General features: G+C 40.5%; 2 protein-coding genes across 2 annotated transcripts in view; one reads left to right on the plus strand and one right to left on the minus strand.

Annotated features, from left to right (window-relative positions):
* The window catches only part of COG5 (component of oligomeric golgi complex 5), a 296280-nt gene extending 293799 nt beyond the window's left edge, over positions 1-2481 (plus strand). Inside the window, exon 23 of the mRNA XM_045288944.1 lies at positions 119-2481. Coding sequence (XP_045144879.1) covers positions 119-233 — 115 coding nt within the window. The 3' untranslated portion in view covers positions 234-2481. The remainder of the gene's footprint in view (positions 1-118) is intronic.
* On the minus strand, positions 1552-21911 carry HBP1 (HMG-box transcription factor 1). Its single transcript, XM_004702595.2, has 10 exons — positions 21692-21911; positions 19042-19270; positions 16989-17130; positions 16558-16669; positions 16368-16480; positions 13776-13932; positions 12911-13055; positions 6105-6422; positions 3880-4021; positions 1552-2629 (listed from the first exon to the last, which is right to left on the minus strand). Exons 1-10 carry the CDS (start codon positions 21894-21896, stop codon positions 2612-2614), a joined length of 1581 nt encoding a protein of 526 aa, XP_004702652.2. The 5' UTR covers positions 21897-21911; the 3' UTR covers positions 1552-2611.
* Positions 21912-22947: the final 1036 nt, after the last annotated feature.

Here is a 22947-nt window from a genome sequence, read left to right on the forward strand (position 1 = left end):
GAAGGCTTGTCCCTTGGCTTGTGCACGGCAGTTCTAGAAATGAGCTTCTTTGTCATGTGGATCTACTGGTACCGTTTTATTCGTGTAACTTTTGACATGCTTTCATTTTGGTTTTCAGGGGAGCCCTGGAAGCTTACGTCCAATCAGTAAGAAGCCGAGAAGGCAAAGAATTTGCACCAGTTTACCCCATAATGGTTAATCTGCTTCAGAAAGCTATGAATGCTCTTCAGTAACAATGTGAAATACTTGTTAATCTCCATTTGTTCGTTGATAGCCCATTCAAAGTTGAGTTAGAACATGCTCTCGATTCTAAAAGGATGTAATTGTCTCTATTTCCTATTGATCCTTTTGTTTACCTCTTACCTAGCACTCATAGGTTTGAGAATAAAATGTCAAAATAGATTTATCACTATAAAAAGGCATCCACCTCTCATCTATCCCAGCTGACTTTCCTACAAGGCTAAGTAAAACCTTCCCATCACAAAAGATTTTCCTCCAATGGGTCCCTGTCACTTTTAACAGGGTCTGAGCTACCTCTACAGACACCATTCCCCCAACTGACCCAAATATCAGCCAAAGCACCTAATTTTACCACAAAAACTGCATTAAAAATGTCCTGTAAACCTCGGCTTATATACAAGTATATATGCTAAGTAGTATACAGCTCAGGGGTCCCCAGATTCTACTGGAAAAAAGAATCACTGGGAGGAGCTTTAAATACTTCTGCTGCCTAGTCAAAGCCCCCATCAACAAAATTCCCATCTCTGAGGTGAGTCAAGGACTCCCAAAGGGTTCCAGTATTGTTTGGGGCCACTGATGTTTTAAATGTCACATTGCATCTTTAAATAAAGCAACTCTGGTTGTGTCTCATTTTATTAAAAGCAGACTGAGGAGGCTTTATAATGGATTGCATTTTATGTCCCACCCCCACCCCCAATTTTAATTATAAATCACAACCTCTTACATGCCTGTGGCTAGAATTCATTGTCAAGTTTGTTATGGTGATGAGGCTAAACTGGTACAGGATAGGTCTTCCATCTTTATAGTTGATTGTTTTGTTCAGAGTAAACAGTACAGTTCAGTCATACCGATCACATCCTCCCACATTGGACAAATGATCTCGAGATACACAAGACTCAACAAGAGATGCCAAGCCCAGAGGACCGCTCGGGAGCGCAGACGGCGAGGACGGCGCTGCCAGACAGCCTGAGCAGCCGGAACAGACACTCTGGGCTCCGAGACAAGAATGTGCGTTTCTGTGGGTCATGGCGTCTGCTTGTTATGCATTACAGCAGCACTAGATACTGAGGCTGTAACCTTGTAACAGTTACGTCAAATTAAAAATAGGCACTATTTGATTCTATACTTTCTATAAATCAGACAGCGTAGACCCCTATGTCAGTATCACACTTGCCTTTTTCTTTGGAATCTGAAGTCCCATCAGGAATCCTTCAAGTGCCAAGATCATGTTTCACTAACACCCAGAAAACCCCTGTTCTCACAACTTAAATATGATATTCAGTCAAGGTCATTCAGCAGAAGTCACGAAAACCCTTTTTTACTCTCCATTTTATTTGAAATAATATACAAGAATATAGTGTGCAAAATTTAGGGGCAACATTATGAAGTGTAATGAACTGAAATCAATTTTACAGCTGTGATTCCTAACCAGAAACACGGCTCGGTAAGTCACATGAAAAGCATGATTGTAGCTCAGAGCAGAAGCAGCTGTTCGCCAGCGTGTCTGCTCTCTTCCAGACAGTTGGAGGAAAGTAAAGTGCGAGTGTTGCACTGCAGTAAGTGCAAAGTCTGCCCCCACCATAAAGACAGGATGACAAATAAGATATTTAGGATACGTGGCTGAGGAGATATAGGGCACAAAGTTAAAAAATACAATGGTGTCGACTGTTAATAGCACCATTACAGTGACTATATTCCAATGCTATTAACTAACAGCTGGACCGGGGCTAGGACTCCATCGGATACAATGGATGGGTGCTGCCACCTGGTGCACAAACTCCGCATCCTGTGGTACTACCGCAGGTGGCTCTGGGACAGGGGCATCACCCACCTGCAACATGCTGTGGCAGCCTCTTGGCACTGGCCAGACCAGGAGTGCCCGTGCTGGGCAGAGGCTGGACTGTGTGGTGGCTGCTCAAAGGAAAGACCAACTCCCAGCGCCTGCTTCATCCCATTGTGTGTACAATACAGGTTAATAAGCAGTAGGGAGCCAATGTATAAACAGCAGTTACCTATTTTTAAATTCTTTTGTACAATTTAAAATAAAACATGTATACAATTCTCCTCTTTCTACTGTACTTTAGCACCACAGGATATCAATTTTCAAGCCTCTATTACCTGATAGACATATATGAAGTTTGGAAGAAAAATAAGGCAATTTGGTTTACAATGTTGATAGTTTTAGCTTGCTTAATGCTCTAATGGAGAAAGCAAATCCTCACTCATATTAAATCATTTCAAGATTCAATGCTATCAGTATTTTATGGTCACACGAATTCAGGACAAATGGTGAGACCTTGATCTTCTTAAGTCTTTCCATCAAGAGTCAATGTTTATGCAAATACAGACTTAAGAACATAAGCATCCTGGTTTAATGTTGTTGTGAGCCCTGTGGAAATAAAATTAAACTCAGTGAATGTTGACAAATTAATACACAGTAGTTCTACATATGAAAACTAAGAGGGGTGTATAAGACAATGGTTATAAATACACATTAAAAAGAGCTTTCTCGAGAGTGGTGATTAAAAAAAGAAGAAAACAAGCTTGCTACTCTCCGAGGGCTAAGCTACCTAGAGAACTTATGAACGTGGCAACAGAGACTAGAAAGAGCAGAAAGGGGACATAGGCCCAGTCCTACCACACGCAATTCTAAACAACTTCCAAATCCAATTGTGCAAACCTCCTTGTACGTGGCAAACTGGCTAGAGTAATTCTATAAATTCTTGAAAAAGTTTAACAGATGTGACCTACCTGTACAACAGTGGTTCTCAACCTTCCTAACACTGCGACCCTTTAATACAGTTCCTCATGGTATGGTGACACCTCCCACCCCAACCATAACATTATTTTCGTTGCTACTTTGTAACTGTCATTTTGCTGTTAGAAATTAGGTGACCCCTGTGAAAGGGTCGTTATTTTGCTGTTAGAAATTAGGTGACCCCTGTGAAAGGGTCGTTTGCGAACCGCTGCATGTCCAAGAAGTCAGCATGAACATGACAGAACAGAGAAGCGGTGGCCGGCTCTCCTGCTGCACAGTGCCCACTTCGCCCCTGCATGTTTCTGATCTGTTGACATGAGCCCATTCTGTTCTACCTGACATTTTCTTATACTTGACCTAAAAATCTCGCAAAGAGCTCTGTCTAGAAGTGGGAAAGCTCTAAGAACCAGATGCACTCAAGGCAGCACCTTTATGGCACAAACATGCTTATCGCCCTTTCGGACCTGAATCTGGAAAGGCGGTGCCCATGGAAGCAGGCTCCGGGAAGGTTAGCGGGCCGCACACCGCTCAGCCTTCTGGGGGCCCTCACCAGTGACAAGAAAGCCTGTGCTAAAGGGCTAATAATAGTCGCTTTTCAGCCCAACTAGAAACGGTTCCAAAATGCCTTTTCCACCTCAATATTCAGGCCAAACATCGCCCTCAAGACTTCACCTGTGCGCGCCGTGAGAGGAAGTGCACTGAACGGTGCAAAGAAAGGCAGGCCTGCCCTTACACGAGGGCGTAGAAACACTCTGGTTTTAAATATAAAAATGCTAAGAGCATCGGCACGCCCTTGTGAAGGTTACAACACGACTCCAACATGGCAGTACAGTTAAGGGACAGATCACGGGGGTCTCACGTAACTATGTGGTGTAACGTACGGAATTGGTTCTTTTCCTTTTCCAACAATCGGGATTCAAACGTTTCTGTTCTTCAGCCAAAGCCTTTGCTTCTAACGTGTACATCCTCCTCTCTTCATTCTTCATTTTCTTCCACCTGTCCCCAAGGATCACACTTATGGCTCTGTAAAACGAACAGCCAGTGCTGAAGACATGCCATTTTCATGAAACTCCTACCAAGTGCTCTTCACACTTATTCCATCCAGGGCCCAAGACCCCAGACACTCATGCACAAGTATGTATAAGCGACTTTACACTGATAGGGAAGTTACAGAGAGGGGCATCTCTTAGGAGAATGGTAACCACAGAAGCACCTGCTACTATTAAAGAAGATAAGTAACTATATTTTTCTTATCCAATTAAGTTGATTCAATTAAAAGTTCTTTCCTCTTTCTTTGAAAAACGAAAAACTAAGGGGAAAGGGGGGGGGGGGAGCGATCACAATGATCGATATATAACCCTCTCCCCAGGAGATGGACAACAGAAAAGTGGGTGAAGGGAGACAGCAGTCGGTGTAAGGAAAAAAAATGTATGAATTATCAAGGGTTCATGAGTAGGGGAGGGGACAATTAGCTGATACCAAGGGCTCCAGCAGAAAAGAACGTGACCCCCTGGAGAACGGGGCTGGTCTGAGTGGTGGGAGGAACAGACGCTCTAAGTTACTCGGTATACTGGCACCACCAGTGCCAAGGCTGTGCAGTTCCTGCGTGGTTCAGTTGTAAACAAGTACATCCTTTGGATCTGGCAAAGATACCCCCGACCCCCCAGCCCAAAGAATGGATGTTCCTACTTTAAAATGTCTTTCCTACCCTTAGATCCTTTAGGATCGGCTCCAGAATGAACATAAGGTGCATTATCTTCGTTCCACACGGAAAATAAAAATGGAACTTCTGCCCAGCCCAATTAAATGTGTCTTAAGATCTCTTTACATCTTAGAGGATACTGCTGCAGTGTTAAAGACATGAGATGAAAAATATTTAAAATCATGGCACTTGGAAAGTAACTATGGATTTGAAAAGGAAACAGTTAATTGGGGGAGGGTTTAATTAAATACAGCTTATGAAAATGAGTTACTGCTTCAGAAAGCTACATTCGGTTGCATGTGGATGCATTAAGAAGAGGTGGGGTGAGTAGGGTCTAGAGGAAGGAAGTGCTTGCCAGAAGAAAGCATGTGGCTGACAGAGTTCTGTGAGGGGCCAAGGACTTTTTTAGGAAATCCTAAGTTTAGTCAATGGATAAACCTTTATATATACTGCTGATCTAGAAGTAGTTTTTTAAAGCATTAATCCTAAACGATGAATACCTTCCAAAATTTTCCGGTCTTCCTTCCCACGTCTTCCAAAAACTTCAGGTGCCTTTTAGTTTTTGTTTGCATAAGAACTACAGCTTTCATAACATCTGCACTTGGTGAAACAGTTGTCTCAGCTGCATTACAATGCTGTGAACCCACGTGAACTGCTGTTGGTTGTAACTGTCAAGGAGCTGGCCTAGGACTCGACTCACAGGCCTGGATCCCTGTGGGTCTCCGGAAGTAGACTGCCAAGCTTTTCTAAGTCCTCCTGCTCGGTCTCAGTGGGCAGTGCCACGGAGAGCTGGGCAGCATCACAGCAACGCCAGCCTCCAGTGAGAGGCCCTGCGGTGTGATGGCTGCACTCAAGCCCAGTCTCCACATGGTGGTGCGGTCCATGACTCAAGCAGCACTGCCCGTGGAGGGCACTAACTGGCTATTTCAAATAGTGCACACTGAGACACTAAAAGTCTGGTTCAGGTAGCCAGAAATTCCCTTCTCAATCTGTAACCCAGGCTTAGAATTAAGTGCTTCAATCTTATTTTCTAGCTTTTCTTTGTTCATAGCAATAGAACGTAGAGGGAAATGAAATATCCCTCCAGAAAAAAAACGCCTGTATTTCTAAACATATCCAAAGAATATCTTTAGTAATTTTGCTTACAGAAACTTCAATTTATTAAAATGCTTGGATGATAAAAATTTAGCAGATTTGTCTATGAAGTGTGAGCTCTAACAGACTAAGGACATTTCTTATTTTTGAAAAGCTACATAGACTGCTACCTTACTTGCCCATCGAGGTACCATAATTGTTGCACACGGTCCCCAAATTCTACTTACAACTCTTCCTGCCCTCCCCACTTTTTAAAACTGTTTAAAAAGTAGATCCAGACAATAAAAAGTTCCAGAGAATTGAACTGACCTGTTATCTTTCCCTGGATACATCTGAGTATATTCGACTCTGTATTTTTTGGCAAAAAGCATGAAGGCATTCATTGGTCTTTTGCACTTGTTAGGAGACGTGGCACTCACAGTCCCTGTGCTGTGGGTTTTGACAGCTTTAGCGTACAAGGAATTGGAAGAGAGCTGTGATGGTCCAGGGGAGCCACAGTTTTTACTGAATCCTGCTCTGGCAAAGTCTTGACCACCAGGGCCCCCGCAAGACAAAGATGCACGCCGCTGACGCGCCATGCTGCTCAGCACATACACTGCAGAAGAATCCAGAGGGGTGAAGTCATAGCTAGAAAATTAAGAACAAACAAAAGGGTTTTAAGTTAATTCGGATGAGCCAGTTTGCAAAACATAGTACGTTATGTAACAACAAAAAGCCATGAGATTTGTCCGGAAATGACAATGTATTCACTCCTACCAAACATTACCAAAGTTCTACTGCTTTGACCTGGCCGCTGCAACTGCTTAAAGGTGATGCCTCACGTAGCTAGGTCATGTAGCCACTGAGACTACCCAGGAAGTAAAACAGAAAAACCCTTTGCTGAAAGACGTTGAGGCCCTCACGGGACTCTGCTAAGACACCTGCTTTATAAACAGCAAGTACCTCCTCTAAGTCTTCCTCACAACCCAACTTCTCTGACTTCAGATTAAAATCTGACAGTTTCAAAAATCGGACTGCTTGGTCTATAGGAGCCTTGATCTGGAGAGGCAGACAGTGACAGACAGGCATCTATCAGGGCCAGCAAGTGACTACCAGAGACAGACAGCAAGCGGGTGTGAGCACTTTAAACTGTTAAAACCAACTACAGGAACTTGTGTGGAGGCAAACAGCCTTAGTATGCCGGAAGGGCCATCCGACAATGCAAGCATTCTAACAGACACCGCACTTAAAAGTTCATAGGGAAGAGGCAGATTATCAGGAAAGGTACATGGAGATGGGCTATTGAGGGGTTTTAACAAGTCGTTGGTGGAAACTTCTATTATCTGAGAGTTCCATTTTCCCATAAACAACGCGGCCTCCCCAGGTTGCATGTTCTCTTTAACACGGCTACTTCGAGTGCATCATTGCCCCTTCTTGGTGTCGGAGCCGTCTAAAAAGGCACCGCTGCATTACAAGAGCCACGTGTTACGATTCAAACCCACAACTGTCTACCTCCAAAGCCCCAGGCTTCCTAACTTTGAATTACAACTCACTGAGGAGACAACAATTAACTCAAGGCAAATAGTAATCATATGAATTAAAAGCCTTAGGTGAAAATTAGTTAAGGTAGACCTTAGCTTTTAATTAAAGCTAAAGGCCAAACCTGGCAAAAGAATTGTTCCAAATGTGTCAACACTCTCTCCCCTACTCTGCACCCTTTAATTCAGATTTTATTCCAAACCCCGCTCTTCATTCTCGCCCCGAAACAGCCGAATAAATACAGAAAAGAGGCTGAGACAAGTTAGAGGACCCTATGGGATTAAACATTACTATAAAGACAGGAAGATGGCTAAACAAACAAGTTTCATGCCATTCACTGAGGATAAATGACCAATTATTAATTCCAAAATGTCTTATTTTTTAATGGTAGTAAATGAAATAAAGGCACTTGCCCCGTGACTCCAGTAATTATTATCCTATCAGAAGTTCTGCAAGTGCCACACTGTCTTAAGCCCCTCCTATGTGTTGTTTCAAGATCAGGAAACTTACACTCACATTATAAAGAAAACTATTAGAAAATTATTAATCTCCACTACAGGGAAATATTTAACTACAACTTGAAATACCAAACTATTTTTTGGTTAGCTGATTCTAAAAATTTGGAAACACCGCCCTCTAGTGGTCCATACTTAACAATCATCCATCCCCCTTATAGATCCAACTTAAACCAATTTGAAATATTTAATGCTAAAATTTCTACCATGACTAGTATTTGAAAGATTCAGGATGCAAGAAAACACAAACCGCTTCATCCTCCGTTACACCTCTAAGATCAGCACTCTTTCTGGAATGTGCCTCGTCTCACACTCTTGTCCATTCTGCACATGCCACTCCTTCAGTTTGGAATGCCCATTACCGCTTTCTTTGATTTACTGTAGTGTGCCTTTTAACATCCCATCTATTAATTCATTTAATCTTCCTTCCAATAGCACCCCCAGTTTAAAGATTAAAAAGGAAAAACGACCGACAAGTTAATATACTTCAAGGTCCACAGTTTCAAAGAGGCTGTGGAGCCAGAATCGAGCTAGCCAGTCCAGCTCGAGCGCTCACGGACTCACCAGGCTACGCTGCCTGTCAATCAGTGTACCACACTGTACACATTTAGCAACCCATTGCCTTCTTTGGACTACACGCAACGTAGGCAAGGTCTGAAGTCTTCACTGGTTTTATACTTCAATGCTCAACACCTACGGACTAGACGCTCACATATCAGCTGAGCAATTCTCAGGGTTATATCGTTTCATACAATACTGGAGAATATTAACATTTTAACTGGGTGTAAATCTTACACTTACTAGGAATATGAACTTGGTTAAGTTAATACACCATCTAGCCTTAGTTTATCTATCTGTTAAATGAAGATAAGATTTTCTGCACTGTTGCTGAAATATGCTGATGTGGGCATATAGTCGGTACCCTACAGAAGTACAAAGTATTATGATAGATGATCTCCCAGATTAGGCGATACAGTACTGAATTTGGAAGCTTTACCAGATCAAAGCTTGCAGCCAAGCTCTATCATCTATTAGCTTTGTTTCAGGCATGTTCCGCTTTCTGCTTGAATCCCTACTTTGTAAAATGAGGATGCCCTACGCACAGGAGCGAAGATAAACTAGTGTATGTACTGTGACTGGCACACAGTGGGCCTTCCTTGTCCAATGACTGTCTCACTTGAATAGAAACACCTTCATAAAGATAAAAGGGACCCTTTCATACTTGCCTGATGCCCAAACAACTGGCCTCAATTCTCAGTGCCTCAGAATCGCTTCCTGAGATCATGCTCTCACCTGGAAGTTGTCTCATCTAGAAAGCTGTAACTGTGCTTAGAACATTCATTTATTACCTGTTGCCTGATGGTCAAGTCAGCTGTCTTGTCCCTTGTACATCTTGCCCTACGTGCTTAAGGGGTACCTGGGAACATATTCTGGGGTCCTCTCTTGACAATGGGCTTCCTTCTTCCTGCCACTGCCTTGTCTGCCTCCTCAGGTCAGACAATATGCTCACCAAATCAAAATTCAATCTATTAACTATACTCCGTATATCAACAGTAATATTTAAAGATAATATAAATTTAAGTACATCTATTATTCTAAAATTTTTTTTCTAAAGAATGTCATTCCATGAAACAACAGAATCAAACCATATTCTGAAAATTATTTTTTCCTTAAAATTTTTCCTAAAAGGAAAAAAAATGTACAAATGAGCTTGACACAATAGATGGATGGATGGATTGTTATAAAAGCTGTAAGTGCCTCCAATAAACTGATTAAAATGTTAATTTCAGAAAAAAAAGTAATGCTCATTGTAACAAAAAAAATCTAAAGGAAAAAGGAAAAGTTACCAGCAGTGCCACATCCCAAAAATAATTATTGATATTATCTCATGGATTAATACCCAAACTTTTTCCTATGGACAAAATTATTTGTCATTAATAAATTATACTCAATGTTGTGGTTAAAACACTAAAAAAAAATATTTTTTTCCTAAAAGAATTCCATTATATTTCACAATTTATTCACTTTCTGGTTATGGTGTACTGATATTGCTATCATAAAACAACAACTACAAACTTACACATTTCTTAGTGCATGTCTGTAAGAACGTTCTTCTCCGGGCTGTATAAACATACATAGACATGGAATTGCTGATAAATCACCTTTGACAAAATACAGCCAAACCTTGTTTTGCAATTTATACTCTCTACAAAGTATGAACATTATTACTGATCCATATTGTAATAATATCAGATTTTAAAATCTCTCTTTGCTCCCATGTTTCAGTATATATGACAGATATCATCAAATAGCATTTTCCATTCCAATCTTGCAGACATTCATTTAGCACAGGCAGGCCCTGTGCCAGGTCTTATGTGACTTGCTTTGTTACAGTAACCCCAATTATCCTTAAGATACAAGCATGTGTCATGCCTGGACACGAAGAGAGGGTGTGTGTGGGGGTGTGTGTAAGGAAAAGGAGCTCTCCTTTTATCATTTTCCCACAATGGTTTTAAAAACCCTAAGTGTGCAGCACTGACCCACGGGTAGGAGACAGAAAGGGGAAGAGGATATGGCTCTGGGTGTCCAAAGAGCTTGGCTGTTCCTGCTGCTCAGACAAAACTTGGGGGGGGGGGGGAGATGGAGGAGCTCCTGGGACATGTTGGTTCATTTGTCCTTACAGCTTCTCTGTCTAGGTCTTTCCAAATGTCAAACTTTTGCTATTTTGTATTATTTGCTAAGCCATGCAAGATATAGATATATATATCATTCGTTATATATATATATTTATCTAGAATGAATACTACCAGGAGGGGAAGGGGAAGGTCAGGAGAAAAGAGGGGAACCAATCACAAGGATCTACATATATAAACCCCTCCTCCCTGGGGGTCAGACAAAAGAAACCTGAGTGAAGGGAAACATTGGTCAGAGTAAGACATGAAAAAATAATTATCAAAGGTTCGTGCGGGGAGGGTGCAGGAAAAATGAGGAGCTGATACCAAGGGCTCAAGCAGAAAATGTTTTGAAAATGATGATGGCAACAAATGTACAAATGTGCTTGACACAATGTATGTATTATGATAAGAGCTGTATGAGCCCCTAATAAAATGATTAAAATATATATGCAAACATTAAAAAAAAACAAACAAACAGGATTACAGTCTCAGAAACCCAGAGTCAGTTCTGTCCTATAAGGTCATTATGAGTCAGAATCAACTTAGTGGCAGTGAAAGTTTGTTATGAATAAATGCTACCTTTATTAAATACTGTAAGTTTAAAAAAAATGACTACTACATAAAGATACAAAAGTTAAAATTAAGTAAGCTTGTTAACTACAAGTGATGCTAATAAAAGATTTAGGAACTAGTTAAGATCTAGCCAGAAAATTAAAAAAAAAAAAAAACACCCCAGAATTTCCCCCCCCCAAAGCTGTGTATTTAAACTTTTTGCAAAATGAATCGCCTTCAAAGTACTCTCCATTACACTGAATACATTTGTCAAATCTGCAATTCCATTCTTGGAAACATAAACTCATCTGTTTGGATGGCTGACAGCACCTCCCTTGTTTTTTTCTTCACCTCCTCTCTGTCATCAAATTGCTATCCTTTCATGTCCCCCTGTATTCTCAGAAACAAAAAAGTCACAGGGAATGAGGTAAGGTGCATGGGGCAAAAGAAGCATGCTGTTTGTTTGTTTTTGCCAAAAACTGGTGCACTGAGATGGCTACGTGAGCAGGTGCATTGTCATGGTGGCAAAACCAGTCCCCCGTCTGCTATATATCAGGCTTTTGCCTCACACTGTTATGCAATCTTTTCAGCACCTCTAACTCAGTGGTTCTCAACCTTCCTAAGGCCACCACCCTTTAATACAGTTCATGTCGTGGCGACCCCCAACCATAAAATTATTTTCCTTGCTACTTCATAACTGTAGTTTTGTTACTGTTATGAATCGGGTGAACCCTGTGACAGGGTCGTTCAACCCCTAAAGGGGTCGTGACCCACAGGTTGAGAACCACTGTTCTAAAGCTTGATTAACAGTCTGACCTGGTGAAACAAACGCCAAATGCACTATCCTCCTCACATCAAAAAACAAATGAGCATCATCTTGATCTTTGATTTTACTTGACAAGCTTTTGGGCAAGGTGACAATGGCTTCTTCTAACTGGCTTGAGTGATGATTGCTTTCAGGGTCCTAAGAATAGCACCATGTCTCATCATCAGTGATGACCTTGGAAAAAAAGGGCTGGGCCACTTCCGAGCCGCTCTTCCAAAGCACAGCATGTTTCCACCTGATGCTTTTTCCTAGTGAGTCAGAACCCGAGGCTCAAATTTCACAAGGACCCTTCTCATCCCCAAATCTTCTGTTAAAATTCGCTGCACCGAGCTCCAAGATAGTGCAGATAACTTTCCCATCTCTTCAATGGTCTGTTGTCAGTCTTCGTGCAAAGTGCACAAATTTTGTCGACATTTCATCCATTCAGGAAGTTGATGGATGTGCAGAATGAGGTTTGTCATCAATCAACATTTCGCCTTTTTTGAAACAAGAAAACCACTCGTACATTGAGTTTTCCCCATAGCACCATCCTTGTAAGTTGTGTTCAACATCATGATAGTTTGCGTGGCATTTTTCCCAAGCAGGAAAATTTCACAGCCACATGCTGTTCTGTTAAATTGGCGATCACAAAAACAAGGTTTGAACAAACTGCTTTTATAAAAAAATTCAGTGGCCAGAGCGAACCTCTGAGGCAACGCCCCTGGGTGCAGTCAGTCAGAGTGAGTGCTCGATGTGCACCCACACGTGTGCTCAGCGGGACTTTCTTTCTGGATACCCCCTCGTACACCACAGGACTTCAAAAGTTCATGGGAAAACAGAATTGAAAGATCATGGAATTTTCCTACATACTTTTACTTTCTTCTATGTAATTCTCTACTGCTTAATTGTTCAAAAGCTAACCTGTCTTAAGTAATTTACACTGCTCAGTCATCCTGAGCCTCCCCACCTAAATATCTAACTTAATCATTACAAGAAGACTAAGCCTTAATTGAAAAGAGAGACAGAGGGAGAACGTTAATCCAATATTACCTTTTAAATGTATCAAAAACACCTGAATCATCAAAATTAATGGCATCGGGGTGTCCAGGAGGTAGACATACGTCGCCCACATGGATTTCACAACATGGAATGCCATGCTGCACCACAGTCAGGCTTGGATAAAAGGATGACCAACCTAAAGTTAAATCAAACAATTGTCACACAGAGTGAAAGGGACAGCAAGTACGCCAAGCATTCACTGAACAAGAGACACTCCTGTGTCTTAAGAATGAATTACTTCAAAGAAACCCCACGTGTTACAGAGCAGAGCTGCTCCACAGGATTTTCTTGGTCGAACTCTTTACAGAGGAAGACTGCCGAGTCTCTAGGTCTTTCATCGGCAGTTCCAGTGGTGGTTCACCCGCCAACCTTAAGGTTAGCAGTTGAGCACAAACTGTACTACTCAGGGGCCTTTAAGGTACAAGTAATAAGAAAGTGATGATGACTGGGTCCATGAAACAAATTTCTGAATTATGAAACTTTACTTGTATTGTAGTAAGGTTCTAAAAAACGATTTAAGTTTAAAACATATTTGGTGATTCTAAGCCAAGATGTGATTAGCCAGAATGTTCCATTCCCCAAATTACTAGCAAGGTCACAGAGAGCTTACTGTATATGCAGTATGCTACATGATGGAAAATGTTTTCATACACACAGTAAGTAGAGTTCCACCTGATTGCTGCTAAGAAACCTAAGTAGCATTAGATATTTATTACAAGCATTTCTATGGCAATCGTACACAGTTGGAAAGAAAAATTCCTTTTTTTTTTTAAATCATCAAAGCCATAAAACATAATTAAGGACTTAGGAAGCTTTTCTTACAAAAATGTTACTACAAATTCAGTTGAAGCCCTACCTTTATTTTTAACGTAGAAAGGGTGGTCCAGCTTACACTCTACGGTAAGTAACCCATCTTCCACTGTACCAGGGTCAAAAGTCAACTTCAGCACAGACTCGCCGAATGATACGCTTTCTTCGTGTGATAACAACCTTAGCCCATCAGAACCATAGCCCTGAAAACACACGCACAGAGGGAATGAATTGGAAATGTACAATTGAACAATTAATGAAGTTCCTATTACGTGCAAGACTGGTGGAAAAAGTAAAAACAAACAAGGCAGGATCTTCCCTGTCTGCAAGGGGCTTTCACCCAGGAGTGAAGAAAAGACACATGTACAATCATTTAGTAGCATACGATTGGGGATTAACACTTTAATTCAAGCACAACTAACACTAATGGAGCTCACTAAAGGAAGGCATTAATTCCAGGAGAGAGCGGTGCTCGAGAAGATTCCCAGTTCCGTTCAAAGCACAATCTAAAAGAAGAACGAGAAGGGGGAAGACAGCCATCTTTGGCATCAGAAAAATTTTATCAATATGACTGTCAATTTTAAAATAGTAACAATGAGGGTACAATAAAACAGGTACAACTCAGGTAGTCAATTAAGTTAAGGGTACAAAGAACACCACTGTAGTCCTGGAACTAACGAGTACGTAAAACCTGAACTTATGCAGCGGTGCAGAATTAGATTAAACCTAAATTCAAGCAATATTTATTGGCATTTAGTATGTGCCAGGCGCCAAGTTCTAGAAATATAAACATGAATATGATCCCAAATCACACAAGAGACAAACATGCTAACAAGCTAGCTATAGTGCCCAGTCATAATTAAACTAGAGCCTGAACAAAGAATGAGAAATGAATTGTAGAAAAACTTTATGGTAATAAAATTGCCCGACCTATTAGGAAGGGTGAAAGAGAATTACAAAAGACAATTACAGTTTTAAATCTGGACATCAAGAAGGACAGTATCTTTTAAATAAGAAGGAAAGAATAAGCCAGAGTGGGAAAAAGAAAGCAAGCCAAGTTTTGGTCATCTGAGCAGAATCTGAAGAATAGATTAGTACTTCACAGAGATGTTCAACATGCAGACAGACATGTACAGGGCTACAGACTAGTATTTGTAAATAAACGAATGACAGTATAATGACTAGAGGAGTCCTGGTGTCATACTGGTTAAATGCCCAGCTGCTGATGGGAAAGTGGTCAGTTGGAACCCACCAAAGACCTGGTGATCAGCTCTCATCAAGATTTAAGTCTAGAAAGCCCTATGGGGCTGATCTACTCCATAAGTTAGAATCAGGTCAACAGCACCTTGAAACAATGTATCCTCAGGGCTACTCAAGTGAAAGCTAATTCAGTCCCATTGAACAGATCAGGACCCCTGATCCGTGTAACGCCCAGAGGTTAGCAATCTAAGGTCAGTCACACAGTTTCTGGACTCAGGTACTGCCTGCTTTCCCCTTCCCTCTACTGACAATACCCATACAGATAAGCTGGTGAAGAAAGAAGCAGGGCAGAATCCTGTGGAACATTTAATAGGGTGGGCAGACAGGAAGCCAGCCAAGAAGGCTGAGACCTAGGATCTAGGACAGCGGTCCTCAACCTGTGGGTCGAGACCCATTTGGGGGCCGAACGACCCTTTCACAGGGGTCGCCTGATTCGTAAAAGTAGCAAAGAAAATTTTATGGTGGGGTTGGGGAGGGGGATGTCACCACAACATGAGGAACTGTATTAAAGGGTCGTGGCATTAGGAAGGTTGAGAACCACTGATCTAGGAGAACTGGGGCACAGCTGAGCTACACAAATTGAGGGATGGCGATTTCAAGAACTAACTCCTGTGTCACATTTGCAGAGAAGTCAAACAGAGCAAGCAAGTCTCTGGTCCTAGAAATTAGAATAAAGCTAAATACCTTTGAAAGCCTAGTGGTAGCAGCTGAAGCTAGCTTCTATCGTGACATAAGTAAAACAAGGGAGGGAAGAAACTGAAGACAGCCAAGTCAGGACTACTTTTCTCACGAGACTGAATGTAGGGATCAGAGGCAGGATTCAAAAGGAATCCTAAACAAGCACATGTTGCAGGGCTGTTTTTTCTGCCTACAGTGCAGGTGGGAGAAATTTTAAATGTTCAAAGCGAAAGTAGTCCAATGTTTACTTTACTGTTGCCCACTACTGCTTGTGTTTCCAGCCTTAGAGAATGTCAGTGTTTAAAAATTAACAACAGAATCAACTCACAATTACTCAGGAGAATTAACCTATCACTTTGGGGGCTATCTAAAATAAGCCCTTGGTTCATTTATTTACTTGTTTTCATTGTTTTATTTTGTTTTTTAAATGCCAGGTTAGCTTACTTTGATATAAAATGCAAACTGATAAGAAACAGGTTTTTGCATAATGAGAAAGGTACCCAACGTCACTATTCCTCTCCATCAGGCTAGGCAACCAAGGGTCGTCACATAACCTCTGCTTAAAATACAAGTGATGTAAATAAAAAAATAAAAAAAGTACAAGTGATGTAAAGAACACACGTGGAGATTCAAGCTTTAAGTAAACAGCAGACTTCATACAGAGAGATTTTCAAAGGATTTGGAAGAATGCCTCATATACCTTGTGAGTGCTCATTTGCAGAGCATCCTCAGTATCACAGCCCTCGGCTCTAGCAACTTCTTCAGCGTCCTGCCAGTCCCTGTTGCTTCCCTGATGAAAGCACAGCCGTGTGCCTGGGGTGTGAGGAGAAGACACACGTTATGTGTGTGACCAGCCTATTACACAAGGGGGCTGCGGGAAAGTCTTTTACCTTTTAAAAAGCAGTGCCAAGCAGTTGAAGGCCAGGAATTGCACCATCCCAAGTCATCATCATCCGAGAGGGAGGACATGCAGAAGATGCCAGATTCTGACTCGCTATTTGCCTTGTAAGGGAATATTGCAGACATTCTTAGCTTGATTTTTCAAATCTGTCTTGTTAATGTCTGTTTTTATCTCAAGCCAACATAACTAATGGATAAGTTGTTGTTCTTCATGTTGGGGAAAATACAATGCCTTCCAAAAATGAAACTTAGAGAAGTATGGGAAGTTTCAAACGCCTGTGCTGTTTCTGTTTTCAAGCCAGTAAGAGCGCTCCATGTCGAATCAAATCCAGAACCACAAGAACTGCCATTCCCATCTTTCTTAAAGGAGAACAGTTCATCAATCTAACCGTTATGCAAACCAGACTGTGAGCACACTCACCCTTTCATGTCTGACTGGGGTTTCCTCCTTCCAGTGGTGATGAGGGAAGGCAGGCTCACTCTTGGAAGAAGAGGACACCGGTGGAGGGCGTGCATAGGAATGTAAACTTTTACTAGTTGCTATGATGTGCACAGGAGATGATCTAAAACAAGGCAGCCGTTTTAATGACAATATTTAGGGTTTTTAAAAATTAAAAACAATCTTTCCTCTTGATGAAAAAACTTCATCTGTAAAATTCCAGAGTCACGTATAAGACATAAGATACTAGGTAAAGGCAGCAACATTTCATCTATATATGCTGTTCCTTAACCCAAATTCTTACCTGACCCTCCTCCTCCATTCTAGACATTAACTCCCCCCTAGATTCACAGTGCACTTGAAAAGTACTATATACTTTCACTTACTTATGCAACCTACTTTTTATACATATATAAAAATGTTTTCATTCATAAAAGATTATGTCCTTCTGCATGGATCCCTATCAATTTCTTACTTCCACCTTTATAAATATTCAAACAGTCTCACTATGAATAAAATATGGCTAAGCCTACAGCAGAGCCCCTGGGGCCACAACAGTTAAGTGTTGAGCTATTAGCTAAAAAAGCTGGTGGTCTGAATCACCAGCAGCTCTGCAGAAGACTCAGCGATCTGCTCCCTAACGGAATCCTGTACTTTTGCACAAACAATACTAGCCTGCTATGTTTGTTTGCCACCCCCTCCCTACCTCTGAAGGCAATTTTTGTAAGTGCTGCTATGCCGTTTTTTAATGGTGCCCTTGAAGCATAAAATTAGCATAGCTCATGTACAAAAATAATCCTCAGGGGAGTTAGGGAACAGGTGGTAAACAAATGTAAAAGGGTGTTATGTTTGTAAAATTAGGGTACAGCCCCAAACCCTATGAAGCAGGCAGTTCTGTCCTATACGGTTGACACACAGGAAATGCAGTAATATGAGCAACACTCAATTCTCACCAACTACTTCTCACAGATAAAACGAAATATTCAAGTGAGAATGCTTGGATTTACTACAGCAGAAAGCAGCTTATTTACAACTTCGTCATTGGACACCATTTTTAATATGTGTGTTGAAAATAAACCATGTAAGGTCTAGTTATCTCTCAATAGCGCTATTTAAAAAGTATTAACTTTCTTTCGCCATTCCCCTCAAAAGCTCCTTTCAGGCTAAGTTCCTTTTAGAGTACATGGAACTCAAGAAACTATGAAGATCCTATCCTTACAAAAACCTCAGCTATTCACAGGAGGGGCGACAGTAAGTCTATAAAGGATGAAGTTGTAATGTCCATGGATTCTGGAGTTTGGGAAAGCAGCAGAGAGGAAGACAGCAAGGTGGGGGGAGGCAGGCATGGGGCGGGTCTCAAGTTCTGAGATGCCAAATAAGGAGGTGGTCCTTAAAAAGGGGAGGGGCGGATTTTATGCAGTCTGTACTAAACCTCTGCTACAGGAGTAGGAGAAACATTTTCCGATTGTTCCCTTGTCCACAACTCATTTTCTTAAACACTGGCCTGGGTCTATCAAACAGGGGTTTTTACCAATGAAGTCAAGTTTTACAAGTTCAGTATCATAATACTAGCCAATTTTTATATTAGCAATTGAATAAATAATATAAGGCCATATAAATTGTGAAAGTAAACCAGCCTAAGCAAACCAGCCAAAAAAGCCCTCAGGGTTGCTAACAGTCTCAAAGAGAACTGTGGTTCATTTGACAAATACAATTTTCATTTCTATCATAAATGTAGAAATGTATAATGAAACTGTCTCTTGGTCTCATGTTTAGATAACAGTAAAACATTTACAAACATTTTCTACTCTGTTAGTTTTATTGGCTTTTCCCAATTTCTAATTATGAAATTATAGCACTGAGAAATTTTTAAGAAAAGGAGCTGAAATCTAAAAGCTTTCCAGATTTAGCATCCAATTTAAGTAAACTATTCATTAGATGGTTAACAGCATTATTTCCTGTAAAGCTGGAAAAACCTTTTAAAAATGGTTTTTAATGATTAAGTTTATAATATGAATATAATCAATGTTCTTACCTGTTGTAAAATGAGCACTGCATAAGGGGACTTTGTGGACTGGTAGCAATATTTGCTAATTCGGTTAACCAATCCACCTCATTTTCACGGTAAGTATTTTCTGTTATGTCTGAGGTATTTTGATTCCAAGATGGTCTTGGATATTCTTGATGTGAAACTTCGGAACTTAGCTGGAATATGGCAGATTGGGTAGGATCACTTTGAACAGCCTGAAGTTCAGGAAGGTCATCTGCAAATAAAAAGACAAAATTACAAAAAGAAAATGATTAACAATGCATGCAGTAGTATAACAACAGTTGGGCCAGTATACATGCAGTTGGGATAGAAGTCCTCAAATTTAACTATTTTGGTAAAGGAAAATCACAAGTTAACAATTTAATTTGAAAACTGTTTTCTGGAATGAAACAAGTTCCTTTTACATCACAGGGTACACAGAGCTTGATGGAAAAGTAAGCCAATGGCTATAGATGTGGTAAAGGCTTTACTACCTAAAACATATATTTACTATAAACTGTCGACATTGGAAAAATAGGGTTCATTATGTGTTTTCTGAGTTCTCCCCTTTTGCCCCACTCCCCACCCTCCAGAGATTTTTATAGCCCATCTGGGAGTCATCCATACACTACTTGGACACGTTTAGATTTAATGTGCTATAAGGAATAAGGCACTGTGTGTTGTGTGTGTGCGTGCTGTTCTTAAATTACACTGAATTATTACCATATATACTTGAGTATAAGCCAACCCGAATATCAGCAAAGGCACCTAATTTTACCACAAAAAAACATAAAACGTGCTGAAAACACTTGGCTTATACATGAGTATATATGGTATATAGATTACAGCAATAATAAGAATAATTTGCTAAAGATAAGAATACAAATTATATTATGAATTTTTAAGGTAGTATTTATTCGACTCTGATTTATAACTAACCTGCTTTTTACTAGGAACTTCTGAAATATAGTAATATCAATGGTTATTTTTTCTCATGTTTTTGAAAAATCGTTCAAGACAGACTTACAGCTTCTCAAGATTTGAAAAAAAAAAAAAAAACCCTTAGAAACATTATCAACTATCACTTATTGACATACTGAGGCTAGAATATTAAAAGGAAGACTGAATTCTTAAAAGGGGGTAAAAAAAACACAGAAAATAAAAGAGAGGGAGGCACATTTTGCAAGCCTTAAAAAAATTCCTCTTATGAAGCACATATCTACAAATTATAGGTCCACTGGGTCGCTTCAGTATACATAGAAACTCTTCTAGTCATGGGAGTTTTCCTACAACGTTTCCTTTCATGTACACTTTATTTCTGATCCAGGCAAGTAAACCAGAGTATCCTACTAAAACTGAAATGCCTTAATTCTCTAATTCAGAATATATATCTATAAAACTGACTAGAAGGTACCCTCTTTCATGAAACAAACAGTTCTGAAACACCACCATTTTAAAAATCCAGTTCGCAGTTAATATACAAAGCCACTGCCACCAGGCAAGTCCAACTCACAGCGACCACACAGCACAGAGAACTGCTCTGTAGTTTCCAAGGCTGCAAATCTTTTCAGAAGCCAACCAGCTCATCTTTCTCCCATGGAGCAGCTGGTGAACTCAGACCCCTGACCTTCTCAAGAGTTAGCAAGACTCACATGCAAATACAGGGATTTACCTCTCTTCCATTACCTTTCCTTGGACCATCACATTGTTATTTATTGTAAAAGGTTTTCTGTCCCTCAAGTTCATAGAATTTTTTTTTTTAATTACTTGTTATTGTTTTCCTTTTTAATTATTTCTTATTCTGGAACCACTGAGAGGTGGGAAAAGTATGGGCTGTAAATTCCTGATTCCCTCCTCTTGGAACTTAAAATGTGAAGATTAAGAATGAACTACCTGGTTCAAATATACTCCTTGTTCAATAGGAGACCCTTGGCAGCATTTGAACAGGTGTATCTCAGGATTTTTAGGATCCCCAAATCTCAAACACTACTCTATATGATCTCCATTTCATCATTTAGAAAATGAGGATAATTACATATATGCCGCAGTGTTTCTATAAATACTAGGAAAACTACATATTATGTGGGACAAAAGCCAAGCTGCAAAGCTGGGCAAGGAGCCAGGGTTACTCATTAGCTAAGTGGTTAACTCCTGAACGCTGGCCTCAAAGCAGTGCGATTCAAAATCATACCTGGGCAATCCTACCACAGCTATATGCCACCTATTGTTGGAACGGCTCAAAACAGTATGTCACATAGCTCTGGAGTGGCTCAGGAACAGCGATAACTACAAATGCCACCCTCAAATGCCATGAGTCCACTGTCATTTTCCCATCAAGCCAGCCAAACATCCAAAGAGTGGCCAAGCATAATTTATGGAGCTCAATGGATATTTCAAATGAAGTGTCCTTTGAAAAGCCACACAGTACGATTGTTTCCCTAAAGGTATTTAACAACCCAGACTCTCCCACACAAAACAAAGCAGCTTAATCACTTTAAAAAAAGAATCCATGTAGCCAAAGGCCCAACCTCTTGCTATTTTTACTAACATTTTAAAAGGAGTAGCACCACCTGGTCCAGGGCAGGTGAGACCTAACCTAAATGAGCATTAATCTGCACCTGAGTAAAATTCCGAGAGAATTGGAGAAGGTGCTTACCAAGTTCCATGTGCTCATCACAAGAGTTATATCCAGGTGAGGATGGCAGATTCTCATTACACTGCAGCAGCTCCATCGAGTCGCTCACCCCTGAAGCTCTCTTGTCCATGACCAGCAGGAGTTTCTGTACTGCATTAGGCATCTGGTTTGTCTTCACTTCCCACACCATGTTATGGTGCTCCGACTTCAAAATAAGAGAACACATGTCAAGCCCTATCTATGATTTTTATGTAAGCCATAACCACTAAGAGATATCACTGCTTTATTATTTTATCTGAATCTCTTTAGACCAGGCCAACTCCTTGATATTGACCTACAATTGTGCTGTCAGCATTAAATTACACCTATATTTCAAAGGATTCTTATTTTAGATTAAGTATTTTCTTCTACAGAATCATTATACCTCATTTAATAGTGCTTCGCTTCATTGCACTAATCTGATATTGTGGTTTATTTTATTTTTACCAATTGAATGTCTGGGGAAACCCTGCATTCAGGAAGTCCATTGACACCATTTCCCCAGTAGCAAGTGCTTGCTTTGTACCGGGCACAGCTGGTCATGCCCACAATACTTTGTGTTCTCATAATGCTACTGCTCAATTTTCACAGAGCAGTGTGGGAAAGAGTACATTTTTTAATAAAAATATAGTATAAATCCAACTTTTTTTAAATTAAAAGATCATTTTGTTGGGGGGCTCTTACAACTCTTATTAACAATCCTTACATCAATTGTATCAAGTATATTTGTACATATGTTGCCATCATTCTTTTCTAGACATTTACTTTCTTTTTAAAATCATTTTGAGGACAAATACAAGCTATTATCACAATCCATACATACATACATTGTGTCAAGCACATTTGTACATTTGTTGCCATCCTTATTTTAAATCATTTTCTATTTGAGCCTTTGATATCTGCTCATGATCGGTTCACCCTTTCTCCCCCCACCTTACCCTTACCCTCCTGGTATCGCTACTCCTATTATTGGTCCTGAGGAGTTTATCTGTCCTGGATTCTGTGTTTCCAGCTCTTATCTGTACCATGCACATCCTCTGGTCTAGCGGGATTTGTAAGGTAGAATTGGGCTCATGATAGATAGCGGGGGGTGGGGTAGGGGCATTAAATAAGAAAAGTTTCATTGGTGCTATATTGTACCCTGACTGGCTCCTCTCTTCTTGTGACTCTTCTGTAAGGGGATGTCCGATTGTGTACAGATGGGCTTTGGGTCTCCACTCTGCACTCCCCCTCATTCA

This window comes from Echinops telfairi, unplaced genomic scaffold (assembly GCF_000313985.2).
Source record: "Echinops telfairi isolate 266 unplaced genomic scaffold, ASM31398v2 ScPeMD7_23;HRSCAF=83, whole genome shotgun sequence".
NCBI lineage: Eukaryota > Metazoa > Chordata > Mammalia > Afrosoricida > Tenrecidae > Echinops > Echinops telfairi.